This window comes from Spinacia oleracea, chromosome 6, assembly GCF_020520425.1.
Source record: "Spinacia oleracea cultivar Varoflay chromosome 6, BTI_SOV_V1, whole genome shotgun sequence".
Taxonomy (NCBI): Eukaryota; Viridiplantae; Streptophyta; class Magnoliopsida; order Caryophyllales; family Amaranthaceae; genus Spinacia; species Spinacia oleracea.
In genome coordinates this window covers 142373867-142396277 of record NC_079492.1, presented here as the reverse complement: position 1 = coordinate 142396277, position 22411 = coordinate 142373867, and the positions used below count along the sequence as shown (strand labels likewise).

The following is a 22411-nucleotide window of genomic DNA, read 5'->3' as shown; positions in this document are numbered from 1 at the left end:
CAATCAACCACTTCTTCTGGTTTGTCGCTGAGGGGAAGGGACCAATGATGTCTAACCCCCACTGTGCGAATGGTAAGGGATACAGTGTTGATTGTAGGGTTTGAGCTGGTTGATGGATGGCTGGTGCGAACTTTTGGCATTTCTCGCATTTCCTTGCCATCTGCTTTGCCTCGGAAACCATAGTGGGCCACCAGTACCCAGCCCGAAGGGCTTTATGTGCCAATGTCCTACCTCCGATGTGGTTTCCGCATATCCCGAGGTGGATTTCCCTTAGGATGTAGTCAGCGTCTGTTGGACCCACACATTTTAGCAGCGGAGCAGAGAATGATTTCCTCATGAGCTCTCATTCGGCGCTGATGATGAACCATTTGTTGAATCTTTTCAGTTTTCTCGCCTGCAGCTTATCTTCGGGAAGTTCTCCCCTTTCTTTGTATGCAACTACTGCGTCCATCCAGCTAGGTTCGGTACGTAAACTGCATACTGCGGTGGGTAGCAAGTCAATGCTTCTCTCTTGGTGAACTTCCACGTGGACCGACCTGTTTAGGTCGATGAGTGTTGAGCTTGCGAGTTTTGACAGTGCGTCTGCTTGCGTGTTTTGTCCTCGGGGGATGAGGATGACTTCAAAGGATCTTAACTTTGACGTTAAGGATTTAATTTTTGCTAAATAGGCTGTCATGCTGGGCCATTTGGCCTCATACTCCCCTCGGATCTGGTTGGCTACAAGCTGGGAATCAGTTTTGAGGCAAACATGCTCGGCCTCCAGGGATAAGCAAAGCTCTATTCCTGCGATTGCGGCCTCATATTCGGCCTCGTTGTTAGTTGCTTTGAAGCCGAACTTCAATGCATACTCTATGCTTTTCCCCGCCGGGGGGATTAGTACAACTCCTGCTCCTGAGCCGTTTATTGTGGAAGATCCGTCAGTGAAGACCTCCCAAGTGCTTTTCGTATCATCCAGCATTTCCTGGTATGAGCACTCGGCCAAGAAGTCTGCCAATGCTTGTGCTTTGATTGCTGTCCTCGGCTGATATTTGATGCCGAACTCTGATAGTTCGAAGGCCCAGGCAGCCAATCTTCCTGACCTCTCTATTTTGTCGAGTACTTTCTCGAGCGGTTGGTCAGTTAGTACTGTGATCTGGTGGGAGTCGAAGTATGGCCTCAGTTTTCGTGCAGCTACCACTACTGCATATGCGACTTTCTCGATGAGCGGGTACCGGGTTTCGGCCCCTGTGAGTGTTCGGCTGGTGAAGTAGATTGGCTGTTGCTTCTTTTCTTCTTCCCGAAGAAGCACTGCGCTGACGGTTCCAGGGCTAACTGCGACATATAGGTACAGGGTTTCCCCCTCCTTTGGTCTGGCCAGTATCGGCAGTTGAGCTAGGTGGGCTCTGAGCTGCTGAAAAGCTTCTTTTTGCTCCTGTTCCCATATCAGTTCGGGATCCACTTTCCTCGGGACCCCCTTTTTCTTGACTGGTTCTGCTTCTCCTCCGGGGAGGTTCTTTGGTTTCAGTGCTTTGAAGAAGGGGGCTCCCTTGTCCGAGGCTTTTGATATGAACCTTGTTAGTGCGGCTAACCTGCCGGTTAGCCTCTGCACATCTCTCTTGGTCTTCGGCTCGGGTAAATCCAATGCCGCTTGGACTTTGTCTGGGTTCGCATCAATTCCTCTTTCGCTCACCATGAATCCGAGGAACTTCCCTAACTTCACCCCGAAGACGCATTTTTTTGGGTTCAGCTTCATGCTGTATTTCCTCAGATTTCCGAAGGTCTCTGCCAAGTCTTTGACATGGTCTTCCTCCTTGATGCTTTTTACGATGGAGTCATCCACGTAGACCTCCACGTTCCTCCCTTTCTGGTTGGCGAAGACGTGATCAACTAACCTCTGGTAGGTGGCTCCGGCATTTTTCAAGCCGAAAGGCATCATTTTGTAGTTGAACACTCCTGCGCTTGTGATGAACGCTGTCTTTGCCCTGTCATCGGGGTGCATGAATACTTGGTGGTAGCCTGAAAAGGCATCCATGAAGCTGAGCAGTGCATGGCCGCTGGTGGAGTCAACCAATTGATCTATCCTTGGCAGGGGATAGCAGTCTTTGGGGCAGGCTCGGTTCAGATCTGTGAAATCTACGCACATTCGCCATGAGCCGTTCGCTTTTTTGACCATCACCACGTTGGCCAGCCACTTCGGATACATGCATGGTTCGATGAATCCGGCCTCTTGCAACTTTTTTACCTCCTCGGCGATGGCTTTGTTTTTCTCCGAGGAGTAATTTCTCTTTTTTTGCTTGATTGGCCGAGCTTCAGCGTTGACGTCCAGCTTGTGACAAATCAGCTTCGGATTTATCCCTGGCATATCTGCTGCTGACCATGCAAAGATGTCTTTGTGATCCCTGAGTAGTCGGATCAAATCGATTCGGAGCCCCGAGCTTAGGCCCTTGCCTATTCGGACGCTCCTGTCTGAATTATCTTCGAGGAAGATATCCTCCATTTCTTGATCTGGCTCAGGAGACAGGGTTTCGGGGCGAGCATCAACTTCTGCGGGAGATAGGCTGCTCGTGCTTGCTCTTCTCCTTTTTGCCTCGCTTTCCTCTCCCGTGGCTCCTATTTCTTCCTCGGGGCCGTCCCCTAGTTTGGGTTTTTGGACAGCAGTGTGGCAGGTTCTTCTCGCCACTTCTTGATCACCTCTGATTCGTTCGGCGAATCCTGCATCCGAGACGTATATCATCAGCTGATGGTATGTGGAGGGGACTGCTTGCATCTTGTGAATCATGGTTCTTCCCATGATTACGTTGTATACGGAGTCGCAGTCCATCACCAGAAATTCGTCCCGAAGGGTTTTTGCTGCTTGGCCTTCGCCCACCGTGACTGGCAGGGTGATCTTTCCTCGAGGGATAGTTGCGGATCCGTTGAATCCGATCAGAGGATAACTGACTTTCGTCAGTGCTTCCTCTGGTTCTTCGAGGATCAGCTGCTCGAAGCAGTTTCTGAAGATGATATTGACGGCACTTCCTCCGTCGACTAACACTCGATGTACGTTGTGGTTATTGAGGTCCATGGAAATGACTAGAGGATCGTCATGTTTGTACTGGACTCCGAAGCAATCATCAGCAGTGAAGGTCATGTTCGGGGGGTGTGGCTGGTTGTCTCCCACCGCGCTGAAGTTGACCCGATGGGAGAGGGCTCTTAGGTGTTTCTTGCTGGCTTGGCCAGACTTCTGTCCCCCGAACACCACTAGGATGTCATTCTTCTTGTGCCCTGTTGCTTCGTAGACCCTCTTCTGGGGTTGTTCGTGTTGTTTGCCACTTGCGGCCTTTTCTTTTTCCTCCCTTCGGTCTAACAAGTACTGTTTCAGGTAGCCTCGGCGAACGAGGTCCTCAATGTTGTCTTTCAGCGAGTTGCATTCTTCGGTGTGGTGACCGAAGTCATCATGAAACTCGCACCATTTGTTCTTGTTTCTCCGAGCTGGGTTGGACTTGAGCTTCCCAGGTAGTTTCCACTTTTCATCATTTCTGTTGAGGCTAAATATCTCTTTTCGGGGCAGAGCTAGTGGAGTGTAGTTGGTGTATTTGGGTTGAAGTTCACCCCTTCTCCCGTCTTTCTTCGGGCTCATCTCTCTAGCTCCTACTTTCTCTTTCCCCTTCCTTGAGCTGCCATCGGGCTTGCTCTGGGTATTCTTTGTGTCTCTCGGATCCGACGATCCTTTCAATCTTGCAGCGGCCTTGTTGAACTCTTCGGTTCTGATGAACGCATCGGCCATTTGGAGCACGTCAGCTATTCTGGAGGGGTTCTTCATTGAGAGTTCGTCACGGAACTTCCCTTCCTGGAGCGCGTGTTTCAAAGCGAAGATGGCTACGTCTGGCTGCAAGTTTGGTATGTTTGTTGATTCCTTCATGAATCTGGCCATGAATTCTCTTAGACTTTCGTCTCTTTCTTGTTGGATTGAGGTCAGTTCTGCTGTGGTTCGCTCGGGGCGATTGTTGCTCACGAACTGTGTGCAGAATCTCTTTTTCAGTTTTTTCCAGCTCTTGATCGATCCCTTCGGCAGCGATCTGAACCACTCTCCCGCCACTCCGGTTAGCGTGGTTGGGAAATATTTACACCAACATGCTTCGGAGTAGGGGCTCAAGAACATTTGCTGCTCGTAGGAGATGACATGATCCCTCGGATCTGTGATTCCGCTGTAGGTTAGGTGCGCTGGCAGTCTTACCTTCGGTATTTCTTCCATGATCAGCTCGTCCGAGAAAGGGGATGACGTGGGAGTCATGATTCTTTTCCCGAGTCTAGCCCTGATGCCTTCGTTTGCCGAGGTTCTGTGATTAGAACGTTCGGGCGTACGATGGGGGCTAGGGGTTCGATCATGCCTCCTGTCTCTTCTTCTTTCTCGGCTACTGACCTCGGGTCGTTCGCCAGATCTTCTTGACTCACCTACCCCGAGTCTCGTATGGATCGAAGGTCTTAACCTTGAGTGGACCGAGGGCCTCAACCTGCTGAGCACCGAGCTTCGGATCCGAGTGTTACGAGTAGTCGATTCGCTTTGGAGAGCTGTTGGAGTAGGCGATGGTCTCGCAAACCAATCTGGTTGCTGTTGTGCCCTTTTTTGGGTGTCCCACGTGCTTTCCATCCACCTCGACGTCAAGTGTGTACCTGTCAAGGGAAGGAGTTCTCGTTCGGGTCTGGACACTTCTACACTGAGTGGCTCGTTCAGCCTTCGCCTGGTCCTCCTCTCTTCTCTGCGGTCCTTTGCCAATCCTTGCTGCTTCTCATTGAAGAGGAAGTTTTGCATGATGGTCATGGCCGCAGTGAGCTCTTCCCTAGTTGGAATCGGAGGTCCTGCGTTTGTGGCGGTCGTAGCTCTGCTTGGCTGTGACCTCGCCATCGATTGAGGGTGCTCCTCTTGGTCAGATTCTGAATCTGACCGCACCATCATATCGTCGTCATTGTTGTTAACAACATCATTAACCATTTTCGCGGAAAGAGGTGATTGATGTCTTTCAAAGGCTTTGAAGTGTTCTTCCCCACAGACGGCGCCAAATTGTTCCGGTGTTGTAAATATGGAAACAATGGGCTTCGAATGAAGGCCCTTTTGTATGTGTTGAAGATCTTGCTTGTTTGAATGAGTAGAGTCCGAATTCACCTGCACAAGAGCAAAGTCACTAGCCTCGGGGGTGTTTCCGAGGAAAGCCCCTCCGATGCCTAAGTAAGAACGATGCTCGGATTCTAGAGAGAAGTTCTCTAGAAGAGTAGTCTTAAGGCGATAAATTGGACGTACCTTGAGGTGTGAGCCTTGGCGGCCTATTTATAGTGTTTGCATAATAAATGCCCATATGTCATTTATTGCTTTTGGGCCTTGGGCCTTGATGGATGGCTGACTAGCCATTGGTAGGTTTGATGCTGTTTGTTTAGAGCCATTGGGCTTTGGACTTAGTGGCCCAATTGAGAATCAATTGGGAGCCCAAACACAAAATGTAATAATTAAATCTAACAAGATCTCACATGATGTGGAGAAATGTATAGTAGCTGAGTAGAATAATAAAAAAAAGAAAAAGGATAAAGCCGAAAAGTGTGTATTGCCATGAGTTTTGTTCAAATATAATGGTTGGGGATAGAGGGTGAAAGCCCTACGTACATATATACTAGAAGAGATATTTAACAACTGCTGGAAGGTGAACTTGGAAAAAATAGTGTTTCCAATTCACGGACATGGGATCAAAGTTGAAAATATCTTCATCTAAACCATTTAGACGGGCAGTTATGAGCAAGTTTTCCGTATTTGTATCCACAAAACTGCAAAGAACATTCCATTAATTAATTAATAATCAGGCCATCAGAAACACAAAAAAATAACAATTAAACTTAAAAATAAAACTTATACATGTAAATTTAAATTAAAATTGAAATTGAAATTGAAATTGAAATTGAAAGTGAAATGAGTTTTACTTACATGCCCTTGAAGAATAAGTAGGGTTTGTACAAGTCCACCAACCTCATTGTTATTTTTAGCTTTTTGTCAAAGTTAACCAATGCTTGTTGCAAGCTAGTACAACCCATTCTTCTGACCAAACTCAAAACCTATAGATCGATCGAGAAGATAAAACATAGTTAGGAAAAGAAAAGAATAGTTATAAGATGAGGTTAGTAATCAATGACATCGATCATTTTTCCAATGGCCAATCATAAATTCTTAGTTATACCATATGCACAATAAATATTGTTAACCGGATGTAAAGTTGCCCAAAATGCTTAAAAGTTACTCAATATAATGCGAAAATTATTTATTTTTAAGTAAAATATTTATTTATAATAAAAAATATCCTTTCAAAATTACTCATAATGTGGTATAACCATGTAACCCTTTAAAAAGTTTAGGACAAATTGTTTTTTACCACCTACAAAAATCGAAAAATTATTTTTTACCACCTAAAAAATTAAAACTTGTATTTTACCACCTAAAAAATAATTAAAACTTGCTTTTTACCACCTAAAAACGAAAAAATAGATGAAACCTTTATGTATGGCTACCTAATTCAATTTCCTTCCAATTTTAGACATTCCTTGTGTGATTTTCTTTAACTCTTTCACCCTTTACTCTTTACTTTCATTAAATTTTTTCAATTTTGTGAATAATGGTGGTGAAAAATCATGTAAATTAATGGAAAATAAGGAAACGGGGGAAGAAAATAGAGTTAAATACATGAAATCGTGGAAGAATAGAACATATTAGAAGTATTACTGATATTGTGACCCCCTACATAACATTTTAATCTATTATTCCATTTTTCAGGTGGTAAAAAATAATTTTTAAATTTTTTTTAGGTGGTAAAATACAAGTTTTAGTTTTTTAGGTGGTAAAAAAAATTTATCCAAAAGTATATCCATAAAAAATTACTTCATAATATAAAAAGTTAATCAAAATATTTTAAAAGTTACCCAAATATAGGTTAAATTTATGGTACACGAGATACACATAAGGCATATTAAAATAAGGAAAATGATAAAGGTCTCAACATGCGACTTTTAAGCCGTATCACAGTGATGACATGACATGCCTATGTGTCATGATTTAAATTGGAAACTAAAATATGTAACTTATTTAACCTATTATACATGCTACAAAAAATGTTAGAAATTCTAATTTGTTTTCTTCTTTATTTCGACTACCTTATTTACATATTTTCATAGTAAAAATATCACATTGATGGTAAAAATGTTATAATGACGCATATCCTATGCGGCATCTATATGTACCAATTAAAGCGCGTAAGATTGCGACAACTAAATGTTGTCGCAAGTTACGACCTTTATCATTACCCAATAATAAAACTGACTTACCAATTGTATCGCAAAGTTACATAGCAAGAGAACGATTTCGAATATGCGTACGTTGCTTAACACTAGAGCCTTCCTTATCTTGACAGGGCTAGTACCACCTTCATGATTGCTCCAAGGATTTTTAGTGAAGTAGCGGAAATGAAATTCATGCAATTCTCCAAAGTTTATGGGATTCCTATATGAACTTCCCACTTGGTATATACTCAAATAAGGTTGGTCTAAATTAGCCTTCATGGCGACAATGATCGAATTCACTAACATATCAGCCGGGATCTGAAAAATCGAAAATGATAAAGGTCGCAACATGTGACCTTTAAGCCGTGTCACAATGATGACATGACATGCGTATGTGTCATGATTTAAATTGGAAATTAAAATATTTAACTTATATTATCTATTATACATGTTATAAAAAAAGTAGGAAACTCTTAATATTCTAATTTGTTTCCTTATTCATATCGACTACCTTATTTACATATTTTCATAGTAGAAATATTGCATTGATAGTAAAAATATTATAATGACTGTATCCTACGTGGCGCCTATATGTACCAATTAAACTGCGACACGTAAGATTGCGACAACTAAACGTTGTCGCAACTTGCGACCTTTATCATCGTCCAAAATAAAAAAAAATCAACTTCATTTATCATTCGATCCACATGGACCACATGGACCACATGTACATATATGAATGTACAATTAATAAACTGGATCTGAGTTAATGAATTATATATTTTTTAATTTATTTATACGAGTTACAACCTCACGCTTCTATTTTTACAAATTACAATCTTAAAAGTCTGATGACATTTGAAACTACAACCTGGGTCAGATTCCGCCAAACGGATACTCATAGTGGCTGCCAATATTAATTTTCAACTCATTATTAATACTATTAATTAAAGGAAAAATTGACATAAATAACCCCACCTTTCACTCATCTTCTCAAAATAATCCAAATTATCAATTTGCTTATGTACAATGGACCCAAAATGGATTAGTAATGACAAGAAAAAATACTTCGGATTATTTTGGGAAGGTAACCCCTAAGGTTTGGATTATTCAAAAATAATCCAAAGTTAGGATTATTTTTAGAAGATGTGTGAAAGTTGAGATTATTTATGTTAATTTTTCCTTAATTAAATGCTTAGAAAATACGGAGTAACAAATAAAAACTAATTTCAGGGTTTTGAGAGTTAATTTAATTGTTTTTAAAAAAAAATTATTTAGGTGCATTAGTAATGAGTTGAAATTAATAATGACATCACTTTCTAGTAGTTTGATTTACGGAATCCAATTTAGCGTTGTAGTTTTAAGTTTCGGTAACGTTTCAAGTTGTAACTTGTAAATATTGAGGTTTGAGGTTTGAGGTTATAACCTAGAAAAGTAGTTGTAATTGGCAAAATTTCCAAATACGTAATAAATCTAATAATATAGACATATAAGAAACATAAATTTTATTGAATACGAGAAAGTTGCAAGCCTTGAAAATATAGGATGAGGAAGACAAACCAAATCAAGGACAGAACTATTATCCGCGGTGAAGAAACTTAGACTTCCTTTTCCATAACTAACAGCAACCATATCAAGAGTCCTGTCGTAGAAAAGGTAGAAATGGAAATTTCACATGTCTACTCGGGAAAAATAAAAAGGCTTAAAGAAAACTCCAATTGTTAAAATTAAGGACATGTTTGCAATAAATAGAAGTACTCATTTCTTACACTTTTTATTTTCATCCATCCCATATACGAAGTACACCGTAGGTTTTATAATTCTATTTTAGGATACCCGACAATAATTTTAATACCCCTCCCCGCCTACGAGGAAGTATTTTCGGATATCAGATATGTGTGGACAAATGCATATCATAGCAAAAGACAAAATAAGAAAAATGACAAAAAAGAAATTAAATGGTACTTTTTTTAACTGAATGGTACTTTTTTTTTACAGAATGGTACTTTTTTAACATAAATGATACTTCCTTTTTTGTCTTTTAGCTATTTGTCTTTTAGCTGATATGTGTGTTGCCACACATATCTGATATCCGAAAAAACAACCTCCCCTGCCTACTGCCTAAAAGATGGAGTCCACGCTCTCTCAGATTCAATTAAATCAATATTCTATTATTTTCATCACATCTTGTCTACGAAGTGATCTACTACGTATATAACAAAATGCTTACTCAACGTAAGAAACTGGAGCAACGCGTAGATAACACACTTTTTGAATTTTAAATTGGAAAATTTGTAATTATTAATCCAACCTTTGCCCGATTTTCTTTAATTAAGCCTACCTATGCGATATTTCTAAATAATCCAACCTTTATGACCCAACTACTATTATTAAGCCTAACAACTTACTAACCTGTTATATGCGGTATTCACCCTTACGTGGCATATAACAATTATAATTTTTTTTCCCCTTATTTTCTTTAATTGCTATTTTAATTTTCGTTCCTCTCTCCTCTGCGATTTTCTGCTTCATCTCTGAACTCCTCTCCATTATTTCTCTTCTACCTCTTCTCCACCATTGTCGATCCCTCATACCTCTCCATTCGAAGTTCATCAAAAATAATCAGCAATTGCTATGGCTGGGGTAAAGCAATTGCCTGTTGGATCTGGATCTTCTTCAAATTCAAGGTTTTTTTCTTTCTAAATTTTCAACAAGACCACAATAACCAACATCCCACAACATAAAAAAAAACTATATTATTGCAACAGCCCGGGTTTTTACGAACTGACCATCAAGGAAGCCCAAAATTCAAAATTTACCAAAACAGGAACAAAAACGCTAAGGTTCGTAAGTTCACATTCAATTGTACGATTTTGGAGACGAAATTTGAATGCGCGTGGATGAAGTCACCTATTTCCACAAGAAAATCGTTGATAATGTCATGAACCAGTACAACTGTGGTTGAAGCAACAGTAATGGAGGAGAGAGGAATTGAAACACGGTACAAACAAGAGAAGGGTTAAGGGTTTTTTGAAGAAAAAAAAATGAAATCCTTGTTTAGGTGGCAAGTGATGATGACGTCTCCAATATTTTAGCAGGGAAACCAACTTTAGGTTGTCAACGTTTTTAACGTTGACTTTGTAGCAGGTAACCGGTCATTCAGGCTTAATAATAGTAATTGGGTCATAAAGGTTGGATCATTTAGAAATATCGCATAGGTAGACTTAATTAAAGAAAATCAGGCCAAGGTTGGATTAATAATTACAAATTTTCCTTTTAAATAATAATATTGTAGAAACGTAATGTTGATATGAAGAAATGTTGCACAAAGACCGCTACTCAATGCTATAACCACAATGCAGGTATGGGTTGGGTTTGGGAAAATAGCCTAAGGGCTGATGATTTAATAATGGGCGGAGCTTCTTCAGGGACGACGAACAATCCTTTACATGCTGAAGCATTGACCTGCCTCTATGGTATGAAGTGGGCTCAACAGGCTAGTTTGGAGAATGTTATAATTCTTACAGATTCTCAGCAGTTGGTGTAAATGTTTGTGAAGGAAGACACTCAGGACATGCAGATTCGTTGGACCTTAGAAGAAATTAGGAACCTAGGCAATGCTTTCTCTTGGTGCAGTGTTCTCAAGGTGGAGCGGAAGCAGGTGGGTCAAGCTCATGATCTCGCAACTGGAGCATCTCGAGATTTGATTTGTTTTTCTAATTTCCCCTAATCTTGTTTTAGTTAGCACTCGTAAAAAAAAAAAAAAAAAAAAAAAAAAAAACCGCTACTCAATGCTATAAAGATGGTATAAACGCAATTTGTTAACATGCTTGAACATATCCCTAATTACTTTTATTTACAAAATTTAGTTAAATACAAGACGTGAATGAATACATACCTACAAGATTCGAGCCAGCCAGGAAAAGGATCTTTCAAAGTACTGCATACAATGGTAGGCCTCATGATAACTACGGGTAGATTCCCCCTGTGTTTCCCTACAAGCATCTCTCCCATTGCTTTAGTAAATACGTAAGTATTTGGCCATCCATACAATTTTGCCCTGTTAAAAGGATAAAATTTATAATCAAATATTGTCTTGTGTGAAAATTTGCTCCCTATTAATTATAGTACTCCCTCCGTCCCATAATAAAATTCCAATTTAGAATCTATCTATTACTTTATATTAAAACATACATCAAGAATGACACATGTCACTTCTTGGTGCAAATTTTCCCTCAAAAAAAATTTCCTCAAAAAATCTTTACTTTATTTATATTTTAATTTTTCTATCATTTTTATTAACTATTTATGTATAGAAAAAATGAATAAATGTTTATGGAAATAATAGATGTCACATAAATATTTGTTATTTTTGGCAATATTTTAGTCAAATCAATATGTTAATAATGAAAATTATATTTACTTAATATTTTGGTCAAATTAGCATTTTAATATTTTGAATATTTTCGTTTAATTAGCATATTAAGCATATAAAATATGCAATATGTAATCGGACTGAAATTGCAAAATGGTTAAATGAGTAATGTTCAAGATTTATTAATTATGCGGTAACTTATGGGAGAGAAATATTTCAGTCATATATATTATAAAAATGGCTAAATAATTTTATAAAATCCATGTTTACACGGGACCTAATCTAGTTTTAACACTATATCTGAGTGATCTTAGGCTTATGATGAACCTTATTTCCAATATATAAGAAAAAAACTATTAATGAGGGTCTCAAAGAGTATTTTGAGAATTATCAACATTTTATAACTTTACAAATGTATAATTAGAGATAAAAATGATATAAAATATGCATTGACAAACGTGAAAAATAGAAACTGGAACACATTATGAAAAGGAGGGAGTATAATGGATGATTTTGTAGCCATAATATTTTTTAAATCTGGACTGTTGATATTTACTCTCTTCTTCCCTAAAACTCTAAAAGATTGTCTCGTATGACTTTTCATGGTATTCAATACACGGTTAAAAACTTTAAAATATAAATATCTCTAATTCTACCTGTGTAGAAATTATAAAAAGTTGATATTCCAAAAATATACATTAACATGTACAAATTTAACAATTAAAAACCCCACATGACTATATTATTTCTTATAGGCTGATTTTAGAGAGATAAATACATTGAACAAATTACATTGGCTCTCTTTTCTTTGTAACGATCGAGAAGTCTCCCATAAAATAGACTACCTCTGCTTCAAAAAGATCTTTGCAATTACTATTTGCACGGACTGTGGTGCAATGCTTGACCGTGAATATATCCAATTTTATACGACAAAAATTTATAAAAAAATATGATATTTATAAAAATACATTTTGAAATGAATCTAATAAGATATCTCATGATAATTTTTTATAGATATAATAGTGAGAATTTATAGTGGTAACGAAGGGCTATTTATGACGGGCACAAATCCCGTGTTTTACGTGAAATATTCTACGACAGGGTATCGAATTACTGACATACAAAATTTTATATAAGTCGGTCTTACACAAAAGACCACATTTGTGTCATATAAGTTAAGCAATGAAACCAATTAGTTACGTACTGTAACTAATTAGTTAAGCACTAGAACCAATAAGGTAAGCAATGAAACTAATTAGTTAAGCAATAAAATCAATTCGTTAAGCAATAAAACCAATTAGTTAAATAATCAAAATGGTATTTTCGGTAAGGCGACCTTTACACAAAAGTTGTCATTACTGACATGATCGATATATGTGATGAGGTAGTCAATTATGACGATCCAACCCCCTTTCATGACGGGCTTGTGACGGAATCACATTGTAATTGTTCTTTTATGGCGGAAAATCCTATCATTAATACTTTTATCCCATAAAAAAATAACAAACCATGCATTCCCTCGGTAATTTTAATGTATTGACCCGTACTTTTTAAGGTTTCCCGTCATTGATATTAATACTCGTAGCCATCTCCAATAAGCATTTAAATTAAAATTAATATAATTCCCATTTGATAAACATTTTTGGAGACCACGAAAAGGCAAAATTCTTTCATGAAGGGATATATAATACCTTTGGCTTCCTAATTCCTTCATCCTTTGTCTTATTGTCTTTTCTGAAACTTGTTCTTCTATAAGATTGATTAAAGTTTGTTCAACAAGTTTCTTCTCCAGATCAATATCCAGGGTAGCCTCACCGTTCAAAGTCTCACCCATTGCATATGGGCTCTCAGATATTAACCCTGCCTTCACTCCACATACATAAGCTGAAACGTTATGAAATCTTGTTATTTAACCAAGTGAGCAAAACTCCATACGGAAAATGCATGAAATATACGGAGTACGGCTCTAACGAATGCATTTAATTTAATGAGCTAAATGTGATAATGTAAAATTATATCAAACATTAACTATATTGATTGATGCATAAACTTCTCATTATTTTCTAAATTAATTCCAATTTACCACTCCATCAAGTCTCTCCGTCTCTTTTTGTTCTTTACGTTTGACTTTTTACATGCTTATTAATGATTAATTAATGTGCTTTGAGATTCCTCTATTTTTTTTATTTAAACAAAAATAATTACGTACGTTTATTTATAATGTTTTAACTTTTATCAAAGTTCTGATATTGGGAAAATGAGAAAAATTTAATGTCCCAATAGAAAAGTGTGAAAGATTAAATGACTCAATGAATTTAATTAGTTAAAATAATAACTGGACACAAATTTTGGAATATTAAAGCATTTATGCAATAATATAAAATGAAATGTAAAGAATAATTTAAAACACTTAAAAAATAAAACAAAAAAAGACGGAAGGAATACTCCGTAACAAATAACTGAACAAACTAACCAAGTAAAACCGTAAACCCCTTTAGTAAAACTTTTAGCAACATCCAAGCATTTGTATGTCAAATAAATTTATATATTTTCTCTCTCCTAACAACAAACATTTGATTTTCAAGATTAGTTTTGAAGTTATTTTCTCCTCTAGATTCCATCTATCTCCTCTCTCTCTCTTAGGCTTTATTTGGTTGGGAGGAATTGGAAGGAAAAGAAAAGAAAGGAATAGTAAAATAAGGTTTCTTGTATTTGGTACAAATAATTATATGGGAAGTGGAAGGAAAGGAAGATAATTGAAAGGAAAGCTCCTTTATAAAATTTTCACTTTCCTTTCCTCCCAAAATTGGAGGAATTTGGAAGGAAAGGGAAAATTAAAAGCTGTCATTTAGATTTCCTTTCTCTTCCCTTCACTTCTTTCCCTTAAACCAAACACATGAAAATAAAATCTATTTATCTTCCTTCTTTTCCTTTCTTTTCCCTTCCTTTCTTTTCTCTTCCTTTCCTTTACTAATAATGAACCAAATAGAGCCTTAGTACTTTTTGACATTTTAATAAATTATATATCCCCTTAAGTCAAGAATTGGAATCTTAATAAGAGCATGAGCAATAATAAACTATAACTTTTGTCGCTTTGATTTACCAAATCAACTTATTCAACCAAGCTACAACCTCTCGATCGTAATGCTAAATTACGATCTTTTTGGCTTTGGTGGCCAAATTTCACTGTCTATTTTTTAATTAGATTGTGTAGGACCGTTTGAGACTTACAAATATTGTGGCTCTACAAAGCTACAAGCTTGCATATTCAGTATTAGTTAAACGTATAGCTCTAACTATTTAGAAATTATAAAAATGTTTTATTAACAACTATTGTCGATGCTCTTACATGCTACCAACCGAGTCAAATACTAGAGATACAACAATAGCGATTAAAACTTACCGGTTGACACATGGATGAGCAATTTGATTTTAGCACAATTCTTTGCGAAGTTCACCACATGCTTAGCTCCGAGGGTATTTACACCCAATGCAACATCATACCTATACTTAGTCAGCATAACTTAGTTAATTCCAATCCTACCTTCCAAATTCTAATGCATGTTTTCAGCTTGGTACGAGTACATACGGTACTTTATTTTTTATTTTTTTTGACGGGGAAAGAACAATATCATTAATAATAAGTCATATGACATCTACAATAATAAAATAGATCTCGTACAATTACTACTGTACATAACTGTTATAATAAAAACAATTACTACTTTGCATTTTAAAGCACATCTCGTATTTGTACTGAACTGAAACTGTTAATAAGATGAAATTGATAAGGTACCACCTGAAATTGTGACGATGTAGACCAAACTGATAATTAAACTAGTTTGTTTACATTAACTCTTTGGTAAAAAGTATTTTCTTAACATATCAGAAACTTTTTTGTTTATTTGATTAACAATTTACTCCATTTTTTTAGTTCGATCTATTCAAAACGATTTTTTTACGGGAATATCATATTACATGCAACCAAATTTGAAGTAAAAAGTATCATTGTTTTATATATATAAAAAAATTAATATCTTTGGATATTTTGACGCATGAATAAAGTATAAAAATTTAATACGGACTATCATTAAAAAAAACATTCCAAGTTTCTACAAACTGTTACTCCGTATGACATACTAGAACGTAGAAAATAATTAGAGAGTGTTTGGTTTGACGTAAAATGATTTTTTCCATTTTAATTATTTATGTTGTTTGGTTCGACGATGTAATGAAAATAATCTATCATTCAAAAGTACAAAAACATTTTCTATTTGGAAGGGAAGGAAACCATTTTCCCCTTTCCTGTTTCTTTCTTCTTCCCATCAATCTTCACCAACTTCTTCAATCTTGCTTTTTTTTTTTATGAATTTTCTTGTAAGGAACCAAACAAAGGAAAATTATTTTGGAATTGTATTGTTCCTTAAAACTATTTTCATAGAAAATTATATTTCAGTGAAAACGTTTTGTCGAAAGAGAGCCTTAATGATGTTACCTTTCCTCATACTTTGTTGTTGCAGCTACATTGACTACAATATCTATATCCTCATACATCTCTTTCAACTGACTAGCATCAACTCCCAAGTCCTCGTATGATGTATCTCCCATAACTGGAGTTACTTTCTCAGATACAAAACAATCAAAATCTGCCCCCAATTTTTCTCTAAGGATTTTGAACAACTCCTTTCCTAACACCTGCATCCAACACAACACGTACAATATCAGGACGTGACGTATTTCTCGGTTTCTTTTTACTTGCAACACTTTATTTTTTCAATATTACCTCGTCTTGCAGACGGGCGTTGGCTGACTTAGCATCTGCAGCCCTTATAAGAAGGTATATTTTCTTCACGTTTGGCTGAATCCGAAGTATTTTTTCCAAAAGAACTGCAATCATTTTATCATGAATATCAATTCGGGAAGAAAAAAAAAAAAAAAGTTCTCAACAAAATAATAATATTGAAAATATAATTGATACAGAGTGATGATGAGAGAAGTCGAGAAGGAATAAAAGAAATAATACGTACTCTTGGCAATGAAGCCAGTTACACCAGTAATTAAGATAGTTCTGTTTCCAAGAAACTCAATTATGTTGCCAAAATCCATGATAACACTTTTAGAAAGCCTTCACGAGTGATCGAGCGAATATTTATATATTAAAAAAAAAAAAAAATCACTAACGGATTAAAATAAAAAGTGTAAATAACTTTTAGAAACGTATGTAGTATATATATTTTCCGTATATATAAAAGGAATATATAAGACGTTTTTATCAGATCATATAATCTTCGAAAGCGAAAGCTTAGAGACGAATGAGTATTTAAAATAGATCTTCAGACATGAATCAACTAAACCACTCCGATTGACATATATAATTAATCTTCCAGGCAATGCTCTTCAATCATCTCATCTTAATTAATACTTGTATTATTTTATTAATTACTTGTAGATGTTAGTTGAATTCACGTCTTGAGTTTTGTGATTGGTGAATCAAATTAATAACCTAATTATATGAGAAACTAATTAATTAAATATAATTGCAACTAATTCGTAATTAGATGGTGGACCATGGTGTACAATGAAAATGGTACACCTTAAGAACATAAGTAAAGAACATTACCTTACGTGAAAAGAACATGAGTATATTTATTTATTTATTTATATTTTTAATAAAAAGTGAAATAATATACGAAGTTTTATTAATTTTATAATAAAAAAAATAAAATAATATGTCGCATGTTATTTTGTCGCAATTTAGTGTTTTTTTGTTTATGCACCTATATTCTTTTACAGCACAATATTCATTGTGTCCCATTGTCCATAGTACGGAGTACATGCATTGAATCTTACAAAGATTTGTATTGTCCGGATGCAAAACTTATTTTAAGTCGAATTTGTGAGTTACTACTAGTACATTTTTGAATTATTTTTGTGACTTTAGTACCTTGATTTTACTAATGCATTAAAAATAGCACTTTAAAAACAGTTTTCGACGAATTAAATAAGTCAATTTTTCGATAATTGACTATGTTTTCCAACAATTATCCTGCAGTCTGTACTTGGGGGCGTTTGGTTCGCAGAGGGTAAACGGAAAGGAATCAACAAAGAGAAAGAAAGAGAATGTGAATGAATCCCTTTGATTTAGAATGTTGTTTGAGTTATCATTTTCAATATATATTACCCATACTTCTTCTCTCACAGCTTCCCTGCTGCAAAACCATCCACCGACAAGGCGACAACCTTCTTCTTCTCCAACAAGACGAAGATGCTATAGATATACCCATAAATGAAGGATACACCATCTAATTAACACACCATCTAATTAGCAGACTCTACTCATACAGATGGTGTATACCCACTGATATAAACCATCTAATTAATACACACAATTTTGTCGTTTATTTTTACTCAAAGTCAAAATAGTCATTTTGGTAAATAAATAGTAGCTAGTTTGGGAAATAGAATTCCAAAGTAGTCATTTTGGTAAATAAAATTGTAAAAGTAGCCAGTTTGATAGAAGGTCTATTAAATTAATTAATTATTTGTGATATTTTGTTTTTCATTAGTTTTCATTCATTGCTTTTTACTAAATTATTGATTGATTATATATTTTGTACTAAATAAATAAGATTGTGAATCAACGTCGTGGAGGGTTTATTTTTTATTTTTTGGTATGAATGTGTTAAATACGGGCCTGGGCTGCGCCCGCCACCAAGAGAGAGTCCACTTAACAAGTCCAAAGTAGATTCCGCCTTTAAACCATATGGCAATAAGGGGAGTAGCCCCTTGGCCTTATTAAGTGATTCTATTATGGCATTTGATTGATGATTTCCACCAACGCAGTTTTACGAGAGACAAAATAGAAAAGATCACAATACAATAATCTTCCCAAATGAGAAAATTAATCATTTTAAATATATTACTGCTTATCTTTTGAACTAAAAACCGGTTTGATCCAAACCCCATTAAGAGGGATTTGTACCTGCAAACGAAAATTGAAAAATTATACGGAGTACGAAGTATTATTTTGCATTCAGAAATCGGACCACTTCACTTCTATCCGGTCTAGTCATTTTTCTGATCGGGACTTAGGGAGGTGATAAATCCAAGGAGATTTTTTACTTCTTCCAATGAAATCCATATTTTACTTCTTCATATTTTTATCATAGGAAGTGAAATTCTTCCTTAAAGTTATCATTTGCTGGGACTTATGCAGTTATGCTTGTACGCCCCTAAAGGAACGGCTTCTTGAATCATATCATACTATAAACAATCGTTTTTTTCTCTTCCATTGAAAAAAAGTTAAAACTTAACTTACAAGCTACACTTATGAAAAAGAATGAATTCATCAAGAAGACTAGTTTAGTAGTTTTGATCACAATTAGGTGTATCAAAAGTAAGGCGGTCTATAATCACGTTCAATTATGGGCACAGTCCTAGTGGCAGGAGCACAAGGAGCCCTTACATGTCCAACCATGCTTACTTGCAAAGCTTCTTCCTCGTATGCCCTTCTCACCATATCTTCCAATTTAGACCTCTTTTTAGCCTTCACAAACATCGCAACCATTAACAACCCTAACAAGAAGGCACCCAATGCCGCCCCTACCGAGCTTCCTAGGGCAATCTTCCACCGGCTAATCCCCTCCGTGTACGCCACCGGTGGAGGTGGGCTAGCCGCCTTAACCACCAACCCAATATGGCCTTCTTTTTTGGCTTCACAAACATGTGGTGACACCATACTTGTTAATGTCACCTTACCTTGCCCTTCAAAATTAGCACAATATGGCATCTTATCCTTAATATTCCTCGAATTGATTCGACTAATATTGGTGAAATCTACCTTAATCGGATCCCCATCAGCAATAACCCGGAGCTCAAACGGGTCAGGACGGGTTATATTTTGATAATCATCCCCACCATTATAAGCTAGGAGGCCTAAAATTGGTGTAACTAATTCATAACCTTGTAAATTGTAATTATCATAATACATGTTAGACCAATTTAACCCAAGCTCTTGTCTAATTAGTATAACTCTCTCTACACAAGGATTAATCATAACACCTTTACGTAAGTAAAACTCCTTAACTCGAGCACCGTACCTTCTTAGGCTGCCACACCGAAACCTCGCCGTATCAACGTCAATTCCGGTGAGATTTTCCGGTAAGTTTACATGGTTCACCACTCCTGTTTGGAAGTTGTTCTCGTCGAATAACCCAACCGTGAAATCTCTAACAACGAGGTCAAGAAGGCGAGGAGAACGGATGTTAATTACCGTTTTATCATCCGTAACAGTGAACTTATCAGTTCTTGATGATGGTGGTGGCAATGCCAATGACATAAGAGGAAGAAATATAAAAAACAGGGGAAAAACAGAGCCCATATGTGTTTAAGGAGGAATAATTAAAGGGTTTTTAAAGAGTGATTAACAAAATAATTAGGATATCGAAGCGGGTTTCGCATCGAAGGGAGTGTTGTTAGTGAAAGTTAACAGACTTTTGGAGAAATTAGGGGGGATTGAGGAAGAGAATAAGTGAAAGGGAGAGGGAAAGGTTATAGAAGAACAGAGTTGAAACAGGGGAAAAAAGAAAAGGAAAAGGGAAAGGGGAAAGGGAAAGTAAAGTAGATGTTTGTTTTTCCATGGCATGGAGATTAATTGAGATAGAATATATGTTTGGTTGGGCCATCATACTATAGCTTTATGTCAAAAGATTTCCCCCCTCTTTATAGAGTATGTGAGAGTCGCAAATGATTATAGATTAAGACACTTTTTTCTTTGCATGTATTTCTAAGCCATGATTTTCTTATTTCCATGTAGAAAAATGTATACATAGTATTTTCCAAAATGGTTTGTTTTGCGTCGGTTTGATTTAGGTTATATTCTAGTGATGAGCCATTTATTTCGATTTTAGTTTTACTCAGATCAAAATCAGGTCATATTTAATTCTATTGTGGTCAAATGTGTTAGATTGTCAGAAAACTCCTTTAATTGGAGTGTATTTCATTATGGTCAAATGTGTTGGATTGTGAGAAAGCTCCTTTAATTGGAGTGTATTTCATTGATCAAATATATAGGGATTACATTATAAGTCCTAATATAATTAGGAACACAAATATGAATAAAAGTCTAATATACATCAAATATTCTAAGAGATTTAATCCTAGTAGATTGTTATCTCTATCAAAATGTGATGAGTCACTCCTGTTTCAAATAAGGTTGAGAGTGTGTTTTACTCGTGAATTTTAGGTATGAGGCATGAGTTTAGAAGGCAGGTGGGTTTGGCTCATATATATACTCCATATATCAAATAAAAGGAAAAACTCATCACCCATCTGAACCATATATACATATTGATATTAAGAATCAAGTTATAAATGAACCCATACCATTTTGATATCATTCATGATTCCAACTTTGTATCACTTTGTGAACCAAACGCGCGCTGAGTATATTCCATTATGGTTAAAAGTTGAGTTAGCTAGTTTTGGATACCATTTTAAGTTTAAGATTGCGTTCTATTCACCTGATTTTCACTTAATTTTTCTAAACTTACCAAAATTTATTTTGTCATAAATTGTATGTACTTGGTCAACACTTATTTTTCCATCTTGTCCGAACTTAACTTCACTTATCCGAACTTTTTTTTTCTGAATTGAGTGAAATAAGATAAATAGAACATAGCTTCATACACGGGTCAAATTCAAGTACTAATCGGTTTTGCTGGGCAATTAACCAACTCTTACTTATCATTTCAAATGGTTATTAATCCCACAAATCAATGTTCTGTAAAGTTTAACGTACCATAGTTACACATCATGTTTGTGGCTGGATGAGATCTTGAACAATGATCTCCAATTAAATTACTAAACCTTTTGACAGAATATACATTACTGACAATGGATCTCAACATCACTGCCAGTGGCAATCACACAAAAATATTTATTATCATTTAATTATTTTTTGGAAAAAAAAGGGGGTGATCATAGTAACGACTTAAACCAATGTCAAAGTATATTAACCATTTAATCATTAGTTTAAAAAAGATCATAAATTTGAAATTAATTAGATTGAGTAATTAACCATAAAAAAAAGACTATTTGTGGTGGAAAAGTTGACAAAAGAAGCAAAGGAATGATTTGGAGCGTGAGAATAATGATGATCATTCATATGATAAAAGGGGTAATGAAAAGGAGACTGGGGCGTGCTGGATAGTACTTATCATGGGATTTACAACAACATCTGCATAATTGCATATGCAAATTACCTGCTTTTTGGCTCAACTACTCATTCATTGTGTTGTTCTTATGTCTCCCTAATCTAACTACCTTTCGGATCTTATGTCACCTTATCGTACGATGTCCACCCTCGTTCGATAGTTAAAAACTTAAAACATGGATGTCAATTATATTAGTACGTACTTGATTCAAGTCATGCATAGGGTGTTGGAAATCCTAGTGAGAAAACAAAAGAAAATGAGTGGGAAAATGTGGGAATATGAAAAGTCCCACATGGGAAAAACACAAACCATATTCAATGTTTATATTTGGGGGTTTGAGGGAAACATTTGTTTAAGAAAGCATGTGAGTGGCATGGGTGGTCACAACACACACGCGCGCGCGCGCCGGGCCGGGCTCGGGCGAGGGCCGTGGGCCGTGGGCCTTGGGCCTTGGGCCTTGGGCCTTGGTACTTGGTACTTGGTACTTGGCGAATGCGGTTCGCGGGCGTGGTTATTCTTTGGGATGGTTTAGAGAAAAAGTATGGAACTG

The 22411-nt window shown here is 36.4% G+C and overlaps 2 protein-coding genes across 4 annotated transcripts; both read right to left on the bottom strand.

Annotated features, from left to right (window-relative positions):
- Window positions 1–5448: 5448 nt before the first annotated feature.
- LOC110784325 (fatty acyl-CoA reductase 3) lies at window positions 5449–16840 on the bottom strand. 3 transcript variants are annotated; one of them, XM_056833760.1, is made up of 10 exons: window positions 16675–16840; window positions 16431–16534; window positions 16143–16342; window positions 15051–15151; window positions 13339–13531; window positions 11171–11332; window positions 8833–8914; window positions 7318–7590; window positions 5972–6057; window positions 5449–5772 (listed from the first exon to the last, which is right to left on the bottom strand). In XM_056833760.1, the coding sequence occupies exons 1-10, from the start codon at window positions 16751–16753 to the stop codon at window positions 5622–5624; spliced, it is 1431 nt and encodes a 476-aa protein (XP_056689738.1). In that variant the 5' UTR covers window positions 16754–16840; the 3' UTR covers window positions 5449–5621. The 3 variants fall into 3 exon arrangements, with proteins under 3 accessions (XP_056689738.1, XP_056689739.1, XP_021844456.1); XM_021988764.2 differs by having other exon boundaries at window positions 5453–5772; window positions 5930–6057; window positions 16675–16834; XM_056833761.1 differs by lacking the exon at window positions 7318–7590 and having other exon boundaries at window positions 5452–5772; window positions 5930–6057; window positions 16675–16835.
- Window positions 16841–18903: 2063 nt separating this feature from the next.
- On the bottom strand, window positions 18904–20336 carry LOC110784354 (uncharacterized). The gene has a single exon (XM_021988799.2). The coding sequence runs from the start codon at window positions 20025–20027 to the stop codon at window positions 19038–19040; it is 990 nt and encodes a 329-aa protein (XP_021844491.1). The 5' UTR covers window positions 20028–20336; the 3' UTR covers window positions 18904–19037.
- Between the last annotated feature and the right edge of the window lie 2075 nt (window positions 20337–22411).

Coding starts and splice junctions, on each gene's coding strand:
- LOC110784325 (XM_021988764.2), bottom strand. CDS start 16,753: ATGGATTTTGGCAACATAATTGAGTTTCTTGGAAACAGAACTATCTTA. Junction 13,532..15,050: donor GCTCATCCATGTGTCAACCG/GTAAGTTTTAAT, acceptor ATAACGTTTCAG/CTTATGTATGTGGAGTGAAG. Junction 5,773..5,929: donor TACTTATTCTTCAAGGGCAT/GTAAGTAAAACT, acceptor TGTTCTTTGCAG/TTTTGTGGATACAAATACGG.
- LOC110784354 (XM_021988799.2), bottom strand. CDS start 20,027: ATGGGCTCTGTTTTTCCCCTGTTTTTTATATTTCTTCCTCTTATGTCA.